Source organism: Aphelocoma coerulescens, chromosome 1A, assembly GCF_041296385.1.
Source record: "Aphelocoma coerulescens isolate FSJ_1873_10779 chromosome 1A, UR_Acoe_1.0, whole genome shotgun sequence".
Classification (NCBI taxonomy): domain Eukaryota; kingdom Metazoa; phylum Chordata; class Aves; order Passeriformes; family Corvidae; genus Aphelocoma; species Aphelocoma coerulescens.
Window position 1 is genome coordinate 78,977,525 of NC_091014.1, and position 19,683 is coordinate 78,997,207.

The following is a 19,683-nucleotide window of genomic DNA, read 5'->3' on the forward strand; positions in this document are numbered from 1 at the left end:
TTAGAAAAGGATTTTTTTAGTCCAGGAGAAATTCCCCTGAGCCTTCTCTGTGCTGCCTTCAGTTTTAATAAAGTCTGTATGCCCTCTCCTAGGAAGTGAAGCTCCCTTTCTATGCAAAAGTGGAATAGAATCACAGACTGCCCTGTCTTACATAACATGCCTGGCTGTTCACATCCTGATTTTAAAAGTACTGTGTTAAAAAATGTCTCTGAAATGCTCAGTGTGTGCGTGTGCGTGCGTGTGTGTGTGCCCAATTTATTTGGAAATGATGAAATGGTTTTCATTCGAACTTTGATCAGCAGCTAGGAAAAAAAGGTCTTATGAATAGAAACAATTTATATTCATTTAAATGAGCAATCATGCAGTTTTCAGAAAAGAGCTGGTTTCCCTGTGCGCCTTGAAACCCAAACCCAACAACTTCAGGACAAAAGACTCAAGACGTGAAGCAGTCCAGAAACAGAGGGGCCTACTGGGCTGCAGAAAGGGACAAATAGCTTAAAGGTAACTTTAAATTTCACAGTATTTGGTCTCTTCCTAAAAGAATAAGCTCCTGGAGACTTTGATACACAAGAATGTTCTTTTTTCTTTAAAACATAGGACCCTCAACTTTCTAGACCCAGCTCTTTCCAAATTTCTACTTTTTTTCAACTGATGTAATGAATTCGGGCAGATTGGGAGGGAAAGGGCTGAGAAAGACTTCTCAGGGCTGGGAGCCTGCAGCCACAACTTCAGCTTCAGCTTTCCTAAACAGAGATCAGTCACATGTAGAAGGTCATTTTCAATGTCCATGCCCTAGAGACAAGGGAAAGGACCCAGGGGCTGCTTACAGCTGCTGAGAGGAGAGGTGAGCAAATACTGAAGGAGCCTGGGAGGGACTCCTTTCCAAAAGGAAGGAATCTGTTGCAGACCCTCCGGGGCACAGAAACGTGAGTGAGCAACAGAGCCTGTGAGCAGTGGAAACCCACGGCTGGAATGGAGCCAGCTCACTCCCCCAGCTCTGACCCCGAACCCGCACCAGCAGCTCATCCTCGTGCTTCTCTCCTCACAGACTCAGCTCATTTCTCTAAAGGAGATAAAAACCCAGGTACTTGGGCTAGCTTCTCTGCACACATGGCAACTCATCCCATACCTTGGATGTTTGGGGTGAAAAACATTCCACCTGAATTCTTGCAGAGACCAACCTTCACCTTGGCTAAATCCACATGTCCATGCACAGGACACTGGTTTAAGAGGGGTCTGTCTCTCTCCTGACAGCTTTGAAAAAGCCCACTTCTTTCTCTTTTGGGGAGAAGAACCCAGCTTGGTTCGTCATTTACAGCTGCACCTGTGTGACACAAGACAGGCACCTGCAGGTGAAACTGCCACCATCAGAAAAAGTGGTCCCTTCAGCAGCAAATGTGGGAAGGAAGGGCCACAACAGGCTCACACCTGAGTGTTGGTGTGATGTGGGGAAGGTGGGGGAGGCATTTGAGATGTATATGCACCAGGCAGGCTCCAAAGGGACAGATGGACAAAGATGAGTGTAAAGGAGAGAGATACCTTGTGTGTGCCCGATGCCACACAAACATTTTGTGTTTTGTGGACACAAAAGCCCTCATAAAAGGCACCAAGAAAGAGCCCTCAACACTCAAGCAGATAAGGAAGCATTGATGCACAGTCCTCATGTGCAGGAGATGTGGAGTAGAGCAGTTTACACTGGAAATGGGCAGGTGCACACCAGGAACGCAATGCACCCAAGTTTTCAGCTATGACGAAATTGAAGTAAGAACATAAGTGCCAGTGCACGTGTAAGAAACAGAAAACACAAAAAACCCCAACCCCAAAGGTGAACAGGTGACTATGTGGGTGCAGGCAGCAGGGCAAGAGTGATGATAAGGCAGCCAGGAATGCATTAAGAGGTAGATGAAAGTTGGATAGAGAGACTTACAGGGACACTCATCTGATGGCAGAGGAAAACTATCAAAAACGTGGGGCAACAAAGTGTATCAGAGCACACAGAAATATGTTTGGGGAAGTTGTTTTACCCATACCACTAAGGGAAGTATTGCACCACAATTCCCAGAAGAAAAATCAAGTTTCATAAAAGAGCGTGTCTGTTACAGACATAACTGGGATGCTCGTGCCCTGGTACTGTGAAACCAGGCATGCTTTCACTACTCGTCTGGGCTTCCGTGAGCACAAGGACCCTTTCCCACGCCACATGCCATGGCTTGTGCTGGCACATGCGGCCACACCACAGGCATGGGTGAGAAGGACACTGTGGGCGCTCTCAGGAAAGCCACTGTGCTCACGCTCAGGGAAAGGATCCTCATCCGACAGTAAAATCCCTGTGCTCACAGTAAGGTCCATCTCACAGGAGTAACATCTGTTTTGCTGAACTCGTGTCTGTCATGCCTGAGGAACATCTGTTTCACCAGCACAGCGTCCGCCACCCCGGAGGAGCATCCCTCGCACCCCAGCAACATCCCTCGTTCCAGAGAGTGGCCCCTCGCACCTCGGCAGCGTCTCTCCTGACACCGCCCGTCTCTCCCACCGCAGTAACACCTCCAAGGCCCCCCCGGGGCCACCCCGCAATCGGCCCCAGCCCCGCGCTCCGGTGGCCCCTCCGCTGCCCCGTGCCGCTGGCGGGCTCGCCCGGGGGCTGCTGCCCGGCGGCGGCGGCGGCGGCTCGGCCCCCGACGGCCCCTGCCCGCGATCGGGGCCGGCCGCCGCGGGGGCTCCGCGCAGCCCGGGCCGCCCGCTCCCCGCAGCGCCCGCCCCGCCCCGCCCGGCGGCCGCACCGGGCCGGGGGCGCCTCCCGGGGTCGGCGGCAAAGCGCGGCCGCGGCTCCCGGGCTGGGAGAACCGGCAGACCCCCGGTACCGCCCGCGTCGCCTCCCCTCCCTTCGGGGGCCGCGCAGGGAGGCGGCCGGCCCCGGGACGAGACGAGCCCGGGGGTCCGCACCGCCCGGCGCGGCCGAACACCTCCCGCCCCCCGGCCTCCTCCTCCCGCCGCGGGCCGGGGCCGCCTCCTACCTGCATCTCCCGGGCGCCGCGTCCCCGGGCGGCGGCAGCGGCAGCGGCAGGTGAGCGGGCGCCCGCGGCGGGCACGGGACTCCGCGTCCCTCTCGGCGGCGTCGCGGCGGCCGGAGACCGCGAGGGGACGCACCTGCCCCGGGGGCCGCCGCCCCGTCGCCGCGCCGGGCCGAGCCCCCCGCCGGCTGCGAGAGGGGAGCGGGGGGACGCTGCCGGCGCTGCCCTCCCCGTCGCCGCTGGGCTGCGGGAGCGGCGGCACCGAGGACGACTCCCGGCCGAAGTTGGCGGCGGCGGCGAGTGCCGGGCCCGGGAGGTGCCGGCGGATCCCGGGGGCTCCGGCCGCCTCCGCCCCGCCTCCCCCCGCCCCGCGCCCGCCCCCCGCGCCCTGCGCCCGCCCCGCCGCGGGCACCGCCGCCGCCGCCGGGATGGGGCTCGGGGAGGGGGCCGGGCGGCCTCCCCCGCCGGGGTGGCCCGGGGATGGGGCGGGCGGGAGCCTGGCCCGGCGGTGAGCTATGGGCCCGCTGCCGTCGCGGGGGGAGCCGTGCTGGCGAGTGAGGGGGCGACGGGGAAGGAACGCCGCGGTCCCGTGCGCTGGAGGCCACCGGGCTGGCTCCCTCCGTGCGGCCCCCGCAGCCCCGCCGTGCCCGGCAGCGCAGCCCCCGCAGGACACTCGGTCACTCGTGGGTCGCTCCCAGCGCATCCCTGCGGTGCTCGCTCCTCGCCGGCTGTAAGTGTCCGGCCCGCTCCTGGCCCTGAGCTGCGGAGAGCTGCGTGCCCTCCACCTCTCGCTGTGGGGCTGAAGAGCACCCTGCTCATGTGGCTCCTGGCCCGGCAGACAACGTGCTGCGAGTCAAAACCCCTCCGGTACGGGCAGCAGGGTTCCTGGCTCCCGCCAGCGAAGGGCTTTTGACCCGGTGACCTACTGCTTCATCTCAGCAGGGATTTTTGGCATCTGTCTCCCAGAGAGGGTGGGCGGCTGGGTTGCAATGAAGGTGCGAATGAGGCAGAGCCTGGTTCGGGGATGCTGTTAAAATAGACTGGCAAAGTTTGGCAGAGGAGGCAGTGGATGAAGCTCTTGATGCGGCTGGCACTCAACAAGCACATCCATCCCTCGCCTGCAACACCAGGAATCACACCGGGGGCTGTCCCCCACCCTTCTTCCCATAAAACTTCACAGATTCACAGCCAGATCCCGTTCTCACTTTTCCTGGCAGAAGCAGGGAGTAGCTGCACAGGCATTAGCAGGATCACCGCAAATTTATGCTGGTGTAACTGAAAGCGGTGCCTAGCTCCCGGGACTGCTGGGCATCCCGGTGCACAGAGACAGGATTTACATGCCTGGTCTCCGGGCTTGGTGGCAGCTCTGCAGCAGCCTGGAGTTACACTTGTTTTGTCCAGGTCCCCATCTCTGGGCCCCACATCGTCAGGCATCCAGAGTCCCCACGCAGCAGGAGCTGCAGAGCCTCGCACGCAGTGCAAAGAGCACCTTGCTGCTCCTACGTGTACACAGACTCACACATACAAGGATCCAAAAGGAATTACATCAGGGAGGCTTTTGGCCCCCTGAATTCCTCGAATTTGTACTGGCTTGGGACAAAGTGCAGCTTGAGACATGCATCCTGACACAAGCATCTTGTTTCAAACAGCTCTGAGCATCCGTTTGGGTTCAGAGTGGAAATGAGTGAGCATTTTTGGAGGAGCAGGTAAGTGTTTGAGTACAGGCTACACACTACAAGTAATTGAAGGCTCCAACTGTCTTAATTTATGACCAACTGCACCAGTGTTTCCCATCACTGCAGTCATTAATGAGACTTTCTTTTAATGGGAGTAGGAGATAGAGGCAGTACAGCTAGAGGTAAATAGTAACCCAGCGTTTGTGGCAGGAAATAAGGAGCCATTGTCCTCAGTGCTGTGTCACTAGAAAGATAATAGTTGGTACAGCAAATGCCAACTAATTAGAGGGCAAAGGAAGTCTTGAAATTGCAGCTGGCTGCAGGAAATTTTAGGTGCCAGCTTTTTTGCTCCGAGGTAAAGCCTGTTTACCATATGGGCTGTTGTTCCCAGCTTGTCTGTCACACTTCTGACTTGCACGTTAAGGCTGCAGAGGGGAGGGGCAGGGTGCTCCTTTGGGGACCCAGCAAACAGCGGGGACCCCTCCTGGGGACCTGGAAGTGTGAAGGGGAGTGTCACAGAACTGAGGCTTGGTAACAAATTGCTTGGTCTGTAGCGTAACATGCTTTTCCACTTTTGGTCCTACAAGGGACAGCTGGTCACAACAGGTCAGCAGGCCAGAGATCCTCTTCTGTCCTCACAGGAATCCTCTTGGGGCTGGCACTGCTTCACACCCCAGGATGGTGCCTTACATCAGGGTTAGAGGGAGCAGACGGGGAAGGCAGAGACACCAGCAGAGACGGATGGGCAGCACTGTTCCTTAACACCTTCAGCTATGTGGATTATTCAAAAAAGAGGCCAGATTATTGAAACACCATGCTGGCCTCAGCGTAGCCCATGAGGAAGATGGGAATTCCTGCAGCTTTAGTCCATCCTTGATGTCTCCACTCCTGCTTTGGTGGGACGAGAAGGGCCATTGGGAGGTACATACATGTGTGTCAGGGGATGCTGGGTGCCAGGAAGGGCAGGAGGGACAGCTGGGGGTGTGTATCTCCAAAACTGGGTGGGAGTGATTCCACTTGGAGGGCCTGAGAAGAGGTGAAGTGTCCTCAGCCAGCAGATATGAGGTGCATGGCTCATCTCAGAGGTCTGTGTCTCACAAGGGGGATGCCTTGGCAGTGCTGCCACTGCTGAGGACAAAAAACCCTGCAGAAGGAGCTGGTCATGGTGTTGGTGTGGGTGGGTGATGACAAGAGACCACCACTTGCTTTGCCTTACTGTGTCCTCTCTGCTGAAATGTCTCTGTTTTCTTCCTGGGAAGAAAAAAGTTGGTTGCCTTCTTTTCTGCTAGTCTCCCCCACAAGATCGCTTTATCCTCCACCAAAACATCACCCTGTGAATGTCATTCCATAGTTTTTGTCCACTGAAGCTATTCCTCCATCTACAGAGCAGAGCAGATAAGAGAAGGGCACTTGTATCCAGTCAGAGGTGATCCTTATTAGGTGCTGGGAAGGGGGGGCACAGCTGCCAGTAAGGAGGGGCTCCTGTCTCGTCCCAGCTGCCAAAGGTGTTGTCCACATGTTCTTTACATGTCCCAATATGATTAAGCCTCACTGATTTAATGATGGGCAGTGTCCACAACTGGGTCTGGGCAGGATGTAGACTCCAGTCCATGACCAGTGTCTGGGGTGTGACTAATATTGGTGGGAGACACTGTACAGCACACCCAGGGAAGATGTTCCATCTGCTCAGTTGCAAAAAGCAGCTTAACCCATGCAGCTCCCTGGATGGAACAAGCTGCTTTATTTTTCTTCATCTCACTGGAACATTCCTGTGGCTCCAATTGTCCTCATGCTCCTCCTCTTCTACTACAGCAGTGCATCTTGTGTCTCTCCCCTCACTGGTCTCTGCTACTAGTGAGCAGGAAGAGGCTGGGGAAGTGCTCATAAACTATATGAGATGTGGAAATACTAAGCTCACTCGGTAGAGGAGAAGAGCAATTTTAAATGTATTAAGGAATATAAATCCCTCTCAGGGCAGGACCCTGCAGAATGTATTTAGAAGCAGGAGATCTTATCAGTAGAAACTCAGCCACGTGGCTCTGACTTCTCTCAACATAGGTGTAGCCCAGTCTAGCAGTTCTGTGGTGCTCATAAGCTCTGATCTCTTGGGAGGTTTCTTCCGTCCCTGTTGCACCTGCACAATAATCCTGGTCACCTGGAACCCTGGTCAGGCAATCCTGTATGCTCTCTGCATCCAGGGGGAGCTGAGGCAGAGGTGATGCCTGTCCTGGGACAGCTTTCAAGGAGGAGGAATACTCACTGCGCTTCTTTCACTGACATGGACCTCTTTTTGTGCTTTACCACTTGCCTCACACTCCTGCGGTGGGATTACTACCAGTAGTAGAAGCAAATGAAAGGAAGTGAATTTGTGAGGAACTGGACACATTTCCAGCAGTGAGATTGTTACAAGTCAAGGTGGAATTCACAGAATAAAAATCTGGAAATGGAAAAAAAGAATAATCTTGAGCTCCTGCCAAAGAAGAGCTCGTTCCAGACAAGCTGCCTGATCTGACCTGCCTTGCAGGTGTGAAAACCTTCATTGACCCACCCCCACATTCTCTACCTGCCCCTGCAAACACCAAAGGAAAGCACCGCCTTATTCCCAGCTCCTGCCCTCGTGGGAAGCAGCCAGTTTCCTTGAGGCGTAAAGCTCATGACCTGAGAATCTGTGGCACTCCACAAAAGGAAATATAGGCTAAACTTCTAAAACATTTTCTAATGTTGACGTCTTTCAAATGATGGAATTGTCTCCCCAGGGACACGCGGATGCTCCACTCCTTGAGTCAGAGAGGCAGGATGGGACAATGCAGAGGGAGACGTATTGTTGGAACCTCACTGCCCCTGTACCAGGGAGAGACAGCGAGGGGGGAGAGGAAATAAATTAGATGACTTGAATTTTCCAGCTCTAATTGCTGTGATTTTGCAGTAGTTTTCCCAGCCCCAAGTATAACATTAACCATCAAAGCACGATTTCACTCACGGTCAATTAAACCAGGATTCATCTGGCTTGACATCACCAAGAAAAATCCATCCTGGACTTGGGGACATCCCGCTGAGAAAAGACAGGAGCCAGACAGGGGCTGGTCACTGGTCATCCTGGGGGATAGGCAGAAGGTGCTGCCTTTAGAGGTAGGCATTCTCTTCGCTTCTGCCAGCACAGGACACAAGGGGAATGCAGCATGACGTGCAAACACCTTTCCTCACCTCAGTGATGCATGCACTAGTAGGGTCCCTGGCACTGATCTGCCCATCTGGACAGTCCTGCTGGCTGGGAGGCTGCTCCAGAGGTCAGATGGAGACAGCCTGCAGTGCTGGCTGACGTGTGCAGCCCTGCCAGAGCCGGGCTACCTCTTCACGTTCAGTGGCTACACATAACCCTCTGTCCAGTTTGTTCCTGCCCTCCTGGTCCTCCAGCACGCAGATCTGGGAAGCCCATCAAGGCCCATAAGAGATTCAGTGTCTGGAGCTGCGTTCCTGAATGCCGAGGTCCACGGGGTGGAGGGCAGGCCAGGGAATGGCTCTCCCACGGCTGCAGCTCTCCTCTGTGCCACTCTGCTCTTCCTCCACAGGCCTGGTGCAAAGGGGTGAGCCAAGCCATCCACTGGGTTTAGAAAACCAGGAGATGAAATGACCAGAAGCCCTCGTGAAGACACCGGGCTTTAAAGGACGCAGCAGTGACCAGGCTGACCCGGCGGCTGCGGCGCCCTGGCTTGCCGGGCTCCACGTAAGCTGGTAGCGAGGCTGGGGAGAGCACGGAGAGTTCAGGCCTCCTCAATTAGCCCTTTAATCATTAGACAGGCACTCCCAACAGCGGGTTCTGTGCCTGGGTGAGTTAAAGTGTAACTGCCCCCCTCGGCGGCCCCGCCAGGAGCCCTGGCTCCAGGGACCAGGGCAGCACCAGCCTCCCTCCGAGTGCCACCAGCCCTCACTGCTGGCTGCCTGCTGTGGGAGAGCTGCTCTGCATCCCGTGGTGCCGTGGGGATGGACCAGGACCCTGTTAGGTTCTGTTCCATGGAACTCCCCCATCCCTCCCTCCAGCGGACAGATCAGCATCACCTGCCCCCCGGCACTGCCGGGCGAGGGGCACAGGAGATGTCCCTGGGGCCAGCCCAGGGTCCCAAGCCCTGTGCCTTGCCACATGCTGACCACAGCTGCGTGGTTTGGGGAGGCGCAGGGCCACGGCCATAGCCAGACAGTGAGGTAATCTGCCCCTCCACTCCCCTCCTCTCCGACCAAGTCCCTCGGTCTCTTCCACTTGGCTTAGACCCCGAGGTGAAGAGTTGTACATCCTTTCCAAAATTTTTATCGGCATGAATTATGACAACTCTGGATATTCTTATTGTCCGTTCCAATGGCCGGCCCCGTTCTGCAGTCTCAGTTCCTGGCCTCCCCTGCTTCCTGCGGTGACGAGCTCCGCAGTGCAGCTGAACCCGGGCTGCGCTGGCACCGAGCGATGGCTTCGGCAGCCGGGGCCACAGCCCGTGTGTGTGCAGAGAGGTGACACTGCCCTGCTGCCCGCTGCCACCCCGGGGCACAGCCAGTGCGGGGCCGTCACCCCTCAGTGCCTGACCCACTGGGAATGACCAAGCCCAAACCCCTCTGCCCCGGTCAGAAAGAGATGGTTGCGCTGCCAGCCCTCTCCCTCCAGATTAGTGGAGTGATGCTGAAGTCCCACAGATCTGGCAAGGAGATGTCTCCCAACAGCTGAGCACCCACAGGTGGTTTTGGGGAAAGTGCAAAGCCAAGGCTCTGGCTGGGATCTGCCAGGGACAGATGAGCCCCAGCATCCCCTTCCCCAGTGGCCTGCGGGGGTGGGTGGGGATGTGTCCCTCCGTGCTGTGCTGCTTCTCACTGCAGCAGAGCCCCTTCCCAGGGAGGATTTACCTCATTCCATCATTCCATTACCTCGTTCCACATTATATGTGTCCTAATTTATTCATGTAATCTCTTATCTTCCTTCCTTCCTTCCTTCCCTTCCTTCCCTTCCTTCCCTTCCTTCCTTCCTTCCTTCCTTCCTTCCTTCCTTCCTTCCTTCCTTCCTTCCTTCCTTCCTTCCTTCCTTCCTTCCTTCCTTCCCTTCCTTCCCTTCCTTCCTTCCTTCCCTTCCTTCCCTTCCTTCCTTCCTTCCTTCCTTCCTTCCTTCCTTCCTTCCTTCCTTCCTTCCTTCCTTCCTTCCTTCCTTCCTTCCTTCCTTCCTTCCTTCCTTCCTTCCTTCCTTCCTTCCTTCCTTCCTTCCTTCCTTCCTTCCTTCCTTCCCTTCCTTCCCTTCCTTCCTTCCTTCCTTCCTTCCTTCCTTCCTTCCTTCCTTCCTTCCTTCCTTCCTTCCTTCCTTCCTTCCTTCCTTCCTTCCTTCCTTCCTTCCTTCCTTCCTTCCTTCCTTCCTTCCTTCCTTCCTTCCTTCCCTTCCTTCCTTCCTTCCTTCCTTCCTTCCTTCCTTCCTTCCTTCCTTCCTTCCTTCCTTCCTTCCTTCCTTCCTTCCTTCCTTCCTTCCTTCCTTCCTTCCTTCCTTCCTTCCTTCCTTCCTTCCTTCCTTCCTTCCTTCCCTTCCTTCCCTTCCTTCCCTTCCTTCCCTTCCTTCCTTCCTTCTTCCTTCCTTCCTTCCTTCCTTCCTTCCTTCCTTCCTTCCTTCCTTCCTTCCTTCCTTCCTTCCTTCCTTCCTTCCTTCCTTCCTTCCTTCCTTCCTTCCTTCCTTCCTTCCTTCCTTCCTTCCTTCCTTCCTTCCTTCCTTCCTTCCTTCCTTCCTTCCTTCCTTCCTTCCTTCCTTCCTTCCTTCCTTCCTTCCTTCCTTCCTTCCTTCCTTCCTTCCTTCCTTCCTTCCTTCCTTCCTTCCTTCCTTCCTTCCTTCCTTCCTTCCTTCCTTCCTTCCTTCCTTCCTTCCTTCCTTCCTTCCTTCCTTCCTTCCTTCCTTCCTTCCTTCCTTCCTTCCTTCCTTCCTTCCTTCCTTCCTTCCTTCCTTCCTTCCTTCCTTCCTTCCTTCCTTCCTTCCTTCCTTCCTTCCTTCCTTCCTTCCTTCCTTCCCTCCTTCCCTCCCTCCCTCCCTCCCTCCCTTCCTTCCTTCCTTCCTTCCTTCCTTCCTTCCTTCCTTCCTTCCTTCCTTCCTTCCTTCCTTCCTTCCTTCCTTCCTTCCTTCCTTCCTTCCTTCCTTCCTCCCTCCCTCCCTCCCTCCCTCCCTCCCTCCCTGATTTTCTCCCTTTGTAATTTCTTCCTTCACTTGCTCAAACATTCCTCCCTCCTCCTTCCTTTGAAAGGTAGACAGGCCTCTGGCTGGATCTAGCACTGATGAGGTGAAAGGGGATTATTCTCCTGATAATCACTGGGATTTATACCACACGGCAACTTCAGCTGAAGGAGGAAACAAACACAATTCAGATGTTACTTCCAGCTTTCCCATGGAGCATGGAGATGCTTGGCATCATGCCAGGGGAGAGAGGCAGAGGATGGGCTAAGAGGGTCCAGCTTCCTCTCCCCTGCCTGGCCCCACAGGCACTGCTGCAGGTGGGCATGGAGGGCAGAACCCCATAAACCCCAAAGGTGAGATGAGAGCCACTCCCTGGGCTTGCTTGGTGCCTCTTTGCGTCACTGCAGGCTTGGGCACTCCCGGCTGCGGGGCCAGCCTGACGCCCTGATGGCCCTGGGGACACCCAGGTGATGCAGCTGGCTGCTTGGGAGGGTGGCACATTCTCTGTGGCCTGGCAGGTGGAAGGGAAGGAAATGAAATGTGCTGAGACACCAAGCCAGGAGGGTGCGACCAGTGCCGCCCTGCCACCAGTGCCACCAGTGCCACCCTGCCACCAGGGAGCTGAGGCTGTGGGCAGAGGCTGGATGGGGTTGGGAACATCACTGTGCAGAAGAGGACAGTGGGACAGAGGTGTTAGGACTGCAGGGCTGCAGAGGGAGGATCGGGGCGGCAGGCAGGGAGATGATGTATAAGGTATAATGTATGTCTGCCGGGCATGTGATTGCTGGTGCTGCCTGGGAGGGATGTCACACAGCCTGGGGACAGGCACTATTTACAGCCAGTGAAGCCACAGCACATTTCCTGTTTTTATTTCTGGGTCCCACAAATCCCAGGGACAAACTGGAGAGTGTCAGAGAGGTTCTGCAGCTCCTGGCTGTGCTGCTCTCACGTCCTTCTGCAAACCAACCTGGTGACAATAAAGCCTTTGTATGAAAACCACCGTGTTTTGTAGGCTCCAAAGTGCCCTTTGATGACAAATGCCTTTGCTTAATAGTCTCACCTTCACAGTGAGAGCTGAAGGGAACACAAATACAATCCCTGGACACTGTAACTTCTAAGCAAATATATACATATATATAGCATGGGTAATATATGGGCTTTCATAAACACCAGCACTGAAATGCACCAAGTAGGCAGAGATGGAAACCGTAACAACCAAAGCACCAGGACAGTCACGAGATACAGAGAAGGAAGAAACCACATGGCAATAGATGGTTTTCTTCTAAGGCACTCAGATGTTGTGCTGAACATGGTCTTGGGGCTCAGCTACCAGACAAAGGGCTGTGCATGGGTCCTGATGCTGCCATGGCACAAGCAGCCCTTGGCACAATTCAAGGGCTTGTTCATGGAAAAAGTGTGAGTGTGTCTGGATGTATTTACCCTTGCAAGAAACTAAAGAGGTAGAAACCAATGAGTTCTAGCTCAGAATCCTGTCATGTCCTCTTGCAAAGGTAAAATTAAAGACATCAGAGTTGCCCCATGTAATTTAAGTGCAATTGTGTATGCGTTCTGTGTTTTCTGTGGTTGACATCCTTAAGTGATGACTCTGAATTTTCAGCTTGAGACATGGATTTTCCGGGGTGTGCAGAGCACCTACCTGCTAACACCACTTGTGGCATCTGAAATTACACTGAATCACTAAATGCTTCATCACATCCTGGGTCTGGAATTACACACACCTGCAAAAAACCAAAGAAAAACTCCCCAAAAAACCCAAAGCAAAAAAAACCCCAAACCCAAAAAAGCCCACAAAAATGGAAGACACCATGATTCATGCCCCAAAACATATTTGCTTATGTGCTTAACATCTTGTTTTTCACTCTGGGAGGAGTTTTTTTGTGGATTTGATTCTTGTTTCTGAGCCTTTAGTGTTCACTGAAGATACATTTTTCTTTATTTCCCTCCAGCAATGAGAGCTGGAGTTTTTTTGGTGTTTTTTTTTTTTTTTTTGTAAATGCAGATGAGGACTCCCTTTCCATCACAGGGCTTCAGGGACTGTGTTTGGAAGAACCAAATGTCATGGAAGATTGTAAGCTTGTGTTTTGACACCCTTCAAGATATGGCTTATATATAATCCCTTTTATAGCAGCATGAATAACATTGGGCAGAGAGATCTGTGGAGAGCAAACAAGCTTTGTGAGGTTCAGCGGGCCCAGATCTGCCTCTTGTGGACCTTAATGAGGATATAAAATTGGGTTTTAGGGATGACCACATCATTCATTGTCCGTGAGCCTTCCCCACACAGCACCTAAACCCCCAGGTATCGCTGCTCCATTCAGAGGCCTGAACTGCAGCTGGTCCATGCTGGCAGAGCAGGGAGAGATGGGGAGATGGCCTTTGACACATCTTTGGCTGATTTGCTCTGTGTGCTTTCTTCTGTCTCCTCAGCTCCTCCTCGATGGCAGGTGTTAGTGGCTAATGGAGCTGGTGCTGCAGTGAGGGTGTGCTTCAGGACACCCGGACAGCCCGGACCAGGTCAGGCTTGGCTCCAAGCTGGGCATGAAGTGGCGGCTGTCACTGACTCTTCACACGTCCACAGGGGTTCCCAAATGATCCTGCCACCCTCTCTGCACAGTGCCAGGCTGCAACTCACCCCACAGCAGCACAACCCCAGGCCTCCATCGTGCCTGAGCTTGCCGAGATACCATCTGGAGATTGCACACCTAGGGATGAGCACAAGCGACAGTGCTGTGCTGAACAAGGGCTCTCAGCAGAAAACAAACCCAGGGAAGGCTGGCGTCATGCTCTCAAGCCCTGTCACTACTGAGCCAGAAGCAGATGCAGAGGAAAGCTCTGGCTCAGCGTTAGGCTGGGTCACTGCTGCACGGACCCAGGACTGGTTTCCCAGTGAAGTCATGCTCCAGTCTGTCACTCACCCAGAGGAAGCCTCTGGGTCATCCCTGGTGATATTTGTCTGCAGCTCTAAGGTGGCTTTGATCTGCTCTCCTGACAGATGAGCATAAGCAATTGTGTTACTGCTCCTGTTGTCAGGAGTCATCGCTTCGTTAACAAATGGGGGAATTGGAGCATTCACCATAAGGGTGAGGAGCAGCCTTTCACTGGCACCTTCACATCCTTGTGCCTGGCTTGGGCGATGGGGGGAGACTGCAAGGGCTGCCATTGCATTGGGTGCACCACATCTCCAACTTCCACCATCTGGCAAAGTGCTTGTCCCCGCAGTTCAGTGTGAAGCCAGCAGCTGCTGCCTGTCCCTGGCACACCAGGCTCATGGGCTGGGTGAGCAGCCAAACCCTCCTCAAGTCCATGAGGAGCCATGGGTTACAAATATCAATCCCTCCCTGCCACACCAGGGATGGCTGTGGACATGGATTCCTGATGGAAGATGTGGACTTGCATTATGTTTTGCTGACAAATCCCAGTTTTGTCATTTCCTCTGAGTTCTTCCAGGGTCTAGTGAGGGATCTGTTTTGGATGCAAGGTGTCATGTTGCTGCCAAACTAACAGGAGAGGACCCTTCAGAGGGCACTGGTGGGAAGCTCAATCTGTGATGTGCAATATCACTGCAGGGATGGAGGGTTTTGAAGGCACATGGGGAAAAAGTTTCTTTTATCATCTTTCTTTTATCTGTCCTCAAGACAGTGCTTCACATTTCTCATATCACTGGGGCAGGAAAAAGAGGCATCTTACAGTATTGTACTAGATATGGTCACAAAGGAATTTGCAGGAGAGAGCAACTTAGTTCCCACCATCTCCTGAAGGAGCAGCATGTGCTTTGGGGTGGCAGTTCTTGTTTGCCACACCTGCCAGATATCTGAAGGCTGCCCAAAGTAACCAGCAAGCCCCTCATGTGCAACCACTTTGCATTCAAAAACAAAGATAACAGAAGTGGGTGCTGCTTTCTGAGACACACAGAGAGTTGGCAGCTCTGAAAAACTGGGTGCTACTGCCTGAAAGCATTTTGTGACTTTGTCATCTGAGGAGACAACAAGGGCCACGGAGTTACTGCTGCTGAACAGACTGCTGCAAGTGAGCCGAGCGCCGGCGACTGGCAGGGAGCTCCCAGCCCCACACAAATCTAAGTCAAGGATGGCAGCTGACACCAACCTGACCCTGCCAGCTACCATTGTCCTCTCCAGCCTTGCTGAGCAGCAGAAAGGCCTTGTCATGGTCACACATCATCCTCACTGGAGATTCTTGGTTTTCCATACAAAACCCTCCTCTTATGCAGACAACTGAGATACCAAACCCTCCTCTTATGCAGACAACTGAGATACCAGCATGAATTCCTGCTCATCCTGGTCCACCTTACATCTCTGGAGCCTCAAGAGTCTGTAGAGACACGAGTATTCACTGGCTGTGCCCAGTGCAGTAAAGAGGCACCTTGGGAGCAGAGCCAAGCTCCGCACGAACCTGTTAAGAGCTTGGTTACTACTTCAGCTGCATTCTGCTAAAAGTGCTTAAACAAAAAATGAAAAGGGAAAAGAGGACATCCTGTACAAGCATCATTCTGGTGGATTTATACATATGAGAGTAGCTCCCCGAATAAACTCCTTCTTGGAGTCAAAATTGTAGAGAAGGTGCCACTCAGGCGTCAGATCGGCTGAGAGAGCAGCACTGCACACACTCACTCGTGGTGCTGGGCTACAGCTGAACCTCGCTGCCTTTGGTGGGTGCCATGAGCCTGTGGAACTTCCCTGGCTGCTCCTGCTGCTGAGCACCAGCCCTCTCTGAAAACCACCTTCACAGTCACCACTTGGATTGGGAAAACATACCTGAATCCAAAATATGCTACTTTATAATGAAGGATATCAGCAAAAGTGGCAACAGTTCAGAGAATCCCTAGAACGTGCTTTCTCAAACTTCAGTGACTACCACCACCACCATACTCATAGTACCTATTAATGCTAAATTAATTAAGCCATAGATGAATGGCACAAACTGCTGATTGAAGTTATGCGGGGACTAAAAAAATGAGACGCTGAAATCAAGCTTAACTTCCTTCTGCACTTTGCACTCAGTCTTTACATCCCCCGTGCATGTATTGCACATCCTCCAGTCACTCAGTGTCTGACACTGCATTTTGGAGCTCTTTGCAAGTGCAGCCTACAAGTGTCTGCAAACATGTGCCCCTTCTGTGATGTGTCAGTCAGTTCACCTGTCAGGTAGTCTCAGATATTTCATATGGGACTTTGTGAAAGGCTTGTGTTGCTGCCAGGAATGACCAGGCTGGAAAAGTCAATGTGCTTTGTAGACAATAAGGAAGAACAGAGGAAGAACTTTGCTACCTCCATTTTAATGTCAAACTCCAAGTATCTCCAAGTCTTTGAATTCCTGATAAGCCTCAGGCAGTCTACGGTGTCTGATCACAGTTAATGTTCAGCTCTGTGGCTGAAGAAACAGAACTCCTCTTTGCTAGGTGAAGAGTTGGATTATCAAACCCACCAGAAATAACTGGGGGCAATTACAGGTCAGAGATGTGGGCATGGGGAAGTGCTGGAATGCCCAGGGAGCAACAGCACAAACAGGAACAGCCCTCCTGATGTCTAAGCTACCACTAGCATGAGGGACAATTTAAAGAACCAAAGTAATGAGAGGCCTGTGACACGTAACTGGTGGTCTTGGATGGCAGCAGTGGTAGGGTTTGTGCAATTACCAATTTGAAGAAATCAATTCATCTTGCACATTTAATGAAGGAAGCATCTGGCAAAAAAATAGTTACATAAACACCTCACTGAAAATTGCATCATGGACATATTAGGCATGAAGTCATGTAGATTTTCTAATGTGCAGACCTTTGCCATTGCAACCCGGGTATTCCTGAAGCACGGTTTCCAGTGGGCAGCTCTGGGTATGCAAATATGCTCACACAGTTGGGCACAGACACATGTATGCATACGTGCACTTCAGTACGTTGGGCTACAAGATGATACACTGCTTAGAGCTAAAACCAGCTTCTGTGCATTATATAAGAAAGGTTAAGAGCGTTCATATACATTCCAAGACTTGTGGTTCCCCAAAATGGTGTGCCCTTACAGAAAATGAAGGGTTTACTCAAGCCCAACAAAAGTCCTTCTAGGATGGGTTTTGAGCTACAGCAGCCACCCATCCTTTTTAGCAATACATAAAGAAGCCAAATGGTTTTTTTAAGTTGCCCTGTCACAAGATTTGTGTCCATAGATATTCTTGGAGCTGAATTCCCACTGAAGTAAGCGACAACTTCACACAAATGGGCTGCAGTACCTGGGCCTAAATATTTAACTTCTTAGTCAATCTTCTAGAACAGTTTTAATGTTTGCAATTGTAAACTCTGGGAAAAGCTACTGCTCATGTACTTAAAACCAGATGGACTTAAAGCCCACACCCAGAGAATCACTTGCTGTAACCCCACAGCTACACCCAAGCTGGTCCCAGCTGTTCCACTTACATTTTAGAACACATCACCAGGATATTCTGAAATAAGGTCTACCAACACAAGGTGTATGACTCTATTTGCTTGATATGCAAAAAAGTTGTTTGCACCTAATTTTATCATATATCCACCTAGAAAACATTTAGTTTCCCAGGTCATATGCCCTACTTAAGTTTGAGGGTTTTTAAAGACATTAAAGAAAGAGGACTTTGGCTATTTGCCTGAGATTTCTAAACATCCTGAAGCCCAGTGAGAAGAGCTACTTGATATCTCAAAATCCTTGTCTAAAGGTCACTAGTCATATACAGATCATTGGCACAGGCAATTGGCTTTAATTACTGTTTTGGGGTAATCTTTGGGCTGGCTGATGCACCCCTACAGCTTCAATCCACATAAGCAGAAAGCATCTGCAGCACAAGCACAGCAGATCCTGTCAGAAATAGGAGATCCTAAATATGTAGCTTCTCCCAATGGATTGCAGATGTGGTTTCAGTAGTTTCCCTGACTGGTGTGATTTAGAAAAGCAGGTTTTCCCAAGTCAGCCTGGCTAGAGCACTGCAGAAGGCCCATGTTTAATCAGGAACCTGGGCAACACAGGGGCTGTGCACACCCCTGTGAACCTATCTGCAAAGGAAAATGTTTCAAATCTGTGTGTGCTTGATCCCAGGGCTGACCATTTGCTGTTTCCACTGCTGCCTTGCCTGTTCAGTGTCACAGTAGCTGCAGACAACACAGACAATTCTGTTCTGATGCCTGTGTTTTACTGCACAATGCAGAAAATGTAACCTGATAACGCACAAAAGGCATTTGGCATCTTCTCTTTTCAGCACGAACAGTGTTATTGTTATGGGCCATCCAAAACATGAGTCAGCCTGCGGGGACACGGCCCTGCAACTCACCAAGCAGCAGAGCCAGCGTGGGCTGCAGAGCTCAGCTCGGCTCTCCCTGCAGATGTGCTGCTCTCCCTGCAGATGTGCTGTCCTGCCAGCGCTGACTCGGACTCCTACCCTTTCACTACTCCTCTTCTTTAAAAAGGACAAGTCCTTCAGGTGTCTGTGCCACTATCAGACTGATGGGTACCCTGTTGTACAGTAATTGGTTAACTTTATGTGGCATGTGGTTTCATTCAGCTGATCTGGACTCAGCTGCAAAAGCCAGGCACACCCTGGCCTGACAGGAATCACGAATCCCCTTCTCAGCCAAAGACGCTCGAGAGAACATAAACCAGACTGGGAACCAAGAGGCTGATGGACTCTTCCTTTCAAAGCTCTCGAGACCCTTAATCCCCACGTATCCTTTTTCCACACACTGCTTTACATGCCTGATTGAAGCCCAAGTGATTGAAATCCAATTAGCAAAGGGAAGGGAATGTCCAGGCACTGAGATCAGGACGCCTGTTCCTGTAGTCACTTGTACTGAAACAACAAGTCAGGATCTTAAGAGCCCCCTGAAATGATAACTCGAGGAAAAGCAGAAGGGACAAGGGCAGCAAGAAAGCCCAGAGAAAAACTGGCTGTACAGATAGACCAAAGGAGAAAGAAACAGAAAGAAACTGGTTAGAAAGTGTCCCAACTTGGGGAGGTCTGTGCTGTCAGGGCTTCAGGACAGCTGTGGAGAATCTGGTGGAGTGTGTTTAGTATGGACATTGTTCTACCAGTGGGACCCAGTGTTGCAATGCTATTCTCTTCAGAACAGTCAAAAACGCCAGAAAAATGAGATTTTTACAGTGACATTACTCAGGCAATTTCCCATGTCATCAAAACGCATCTGGAGACTGGACACTGGGTAGAGCCCATTTCCTCCAGCCCAGCAGGGAGCACAGCTCATCCTGTGACACAAAGCCGTGACTCCTCTGCTCCCGAGGGCCAGGACCCAGAGCCAGGTTTCACCAGGATCACGCTCAGTAGGACAGCCTTGCTGGCCTTTCCACAGCAAGGCTTTCCAGGCACAGTGCTCTGGAAGATGTGATCCCTGACTCAACACGGGATGCACATCTGGAGTTCAGTCACTCATTAGCAACGTTCAAGTCAGTGACCTGGAAAACAGGCAGGAGAGACAAAGGGAACAGCTGACTGTAAGAGCAGCTGGTTTATCTCCACTCACCTGGCCTGTGGGGTCCAGGGGTATCTGGGACACCCCTGTGATTGCCAGTCCCTCACCTTCACCTTGCAGGCAGCCCCAGCAGTGTCCATGAACATTGCCAGGTATGAGCTGCAGCCAAACTCCCCAGCAGGGTTGTCCCACTGGTGCAGGTGGACAACAACTGGGACCTCAAGCCTGGTCTCAGGGAACAGCCATGCAGCCACTCAGCCCTCCTACCTGCCCTCCCACCCTGGGCACGCAGGAGAGGGCACCAAGCAACACACACTGAAATAAAGACACGGCACA

General features: G+C 52.5%; 1 protein-coding gene across 1 annotated transcript in view; it reads right to left on the reverse strand.

Moving 5' to 3' along the window:
- WNT5B (Wnt family member 5B) overlaps window positions 1-3,343 on the reverse strand; it is a 71,224-nt gene extending 67,881 nt beyond the window's left edge. Inside the window, exon 1 of the mRNA XM_069003669.1 lies at window positions 3,015-3,343. Coding sequence (XP_068859770.1) covers window positions 3,015-3,020 — 6 coding nt within the window. The 5' untranslated portion in view covers window positions 3,021-3,343. The remainder of the gene's footprint in view (window positions 1-3,014) is intronic.
- Between the last annotated feature and the right edge of the window lie 16,340 nt (window positions 3,344-19,683).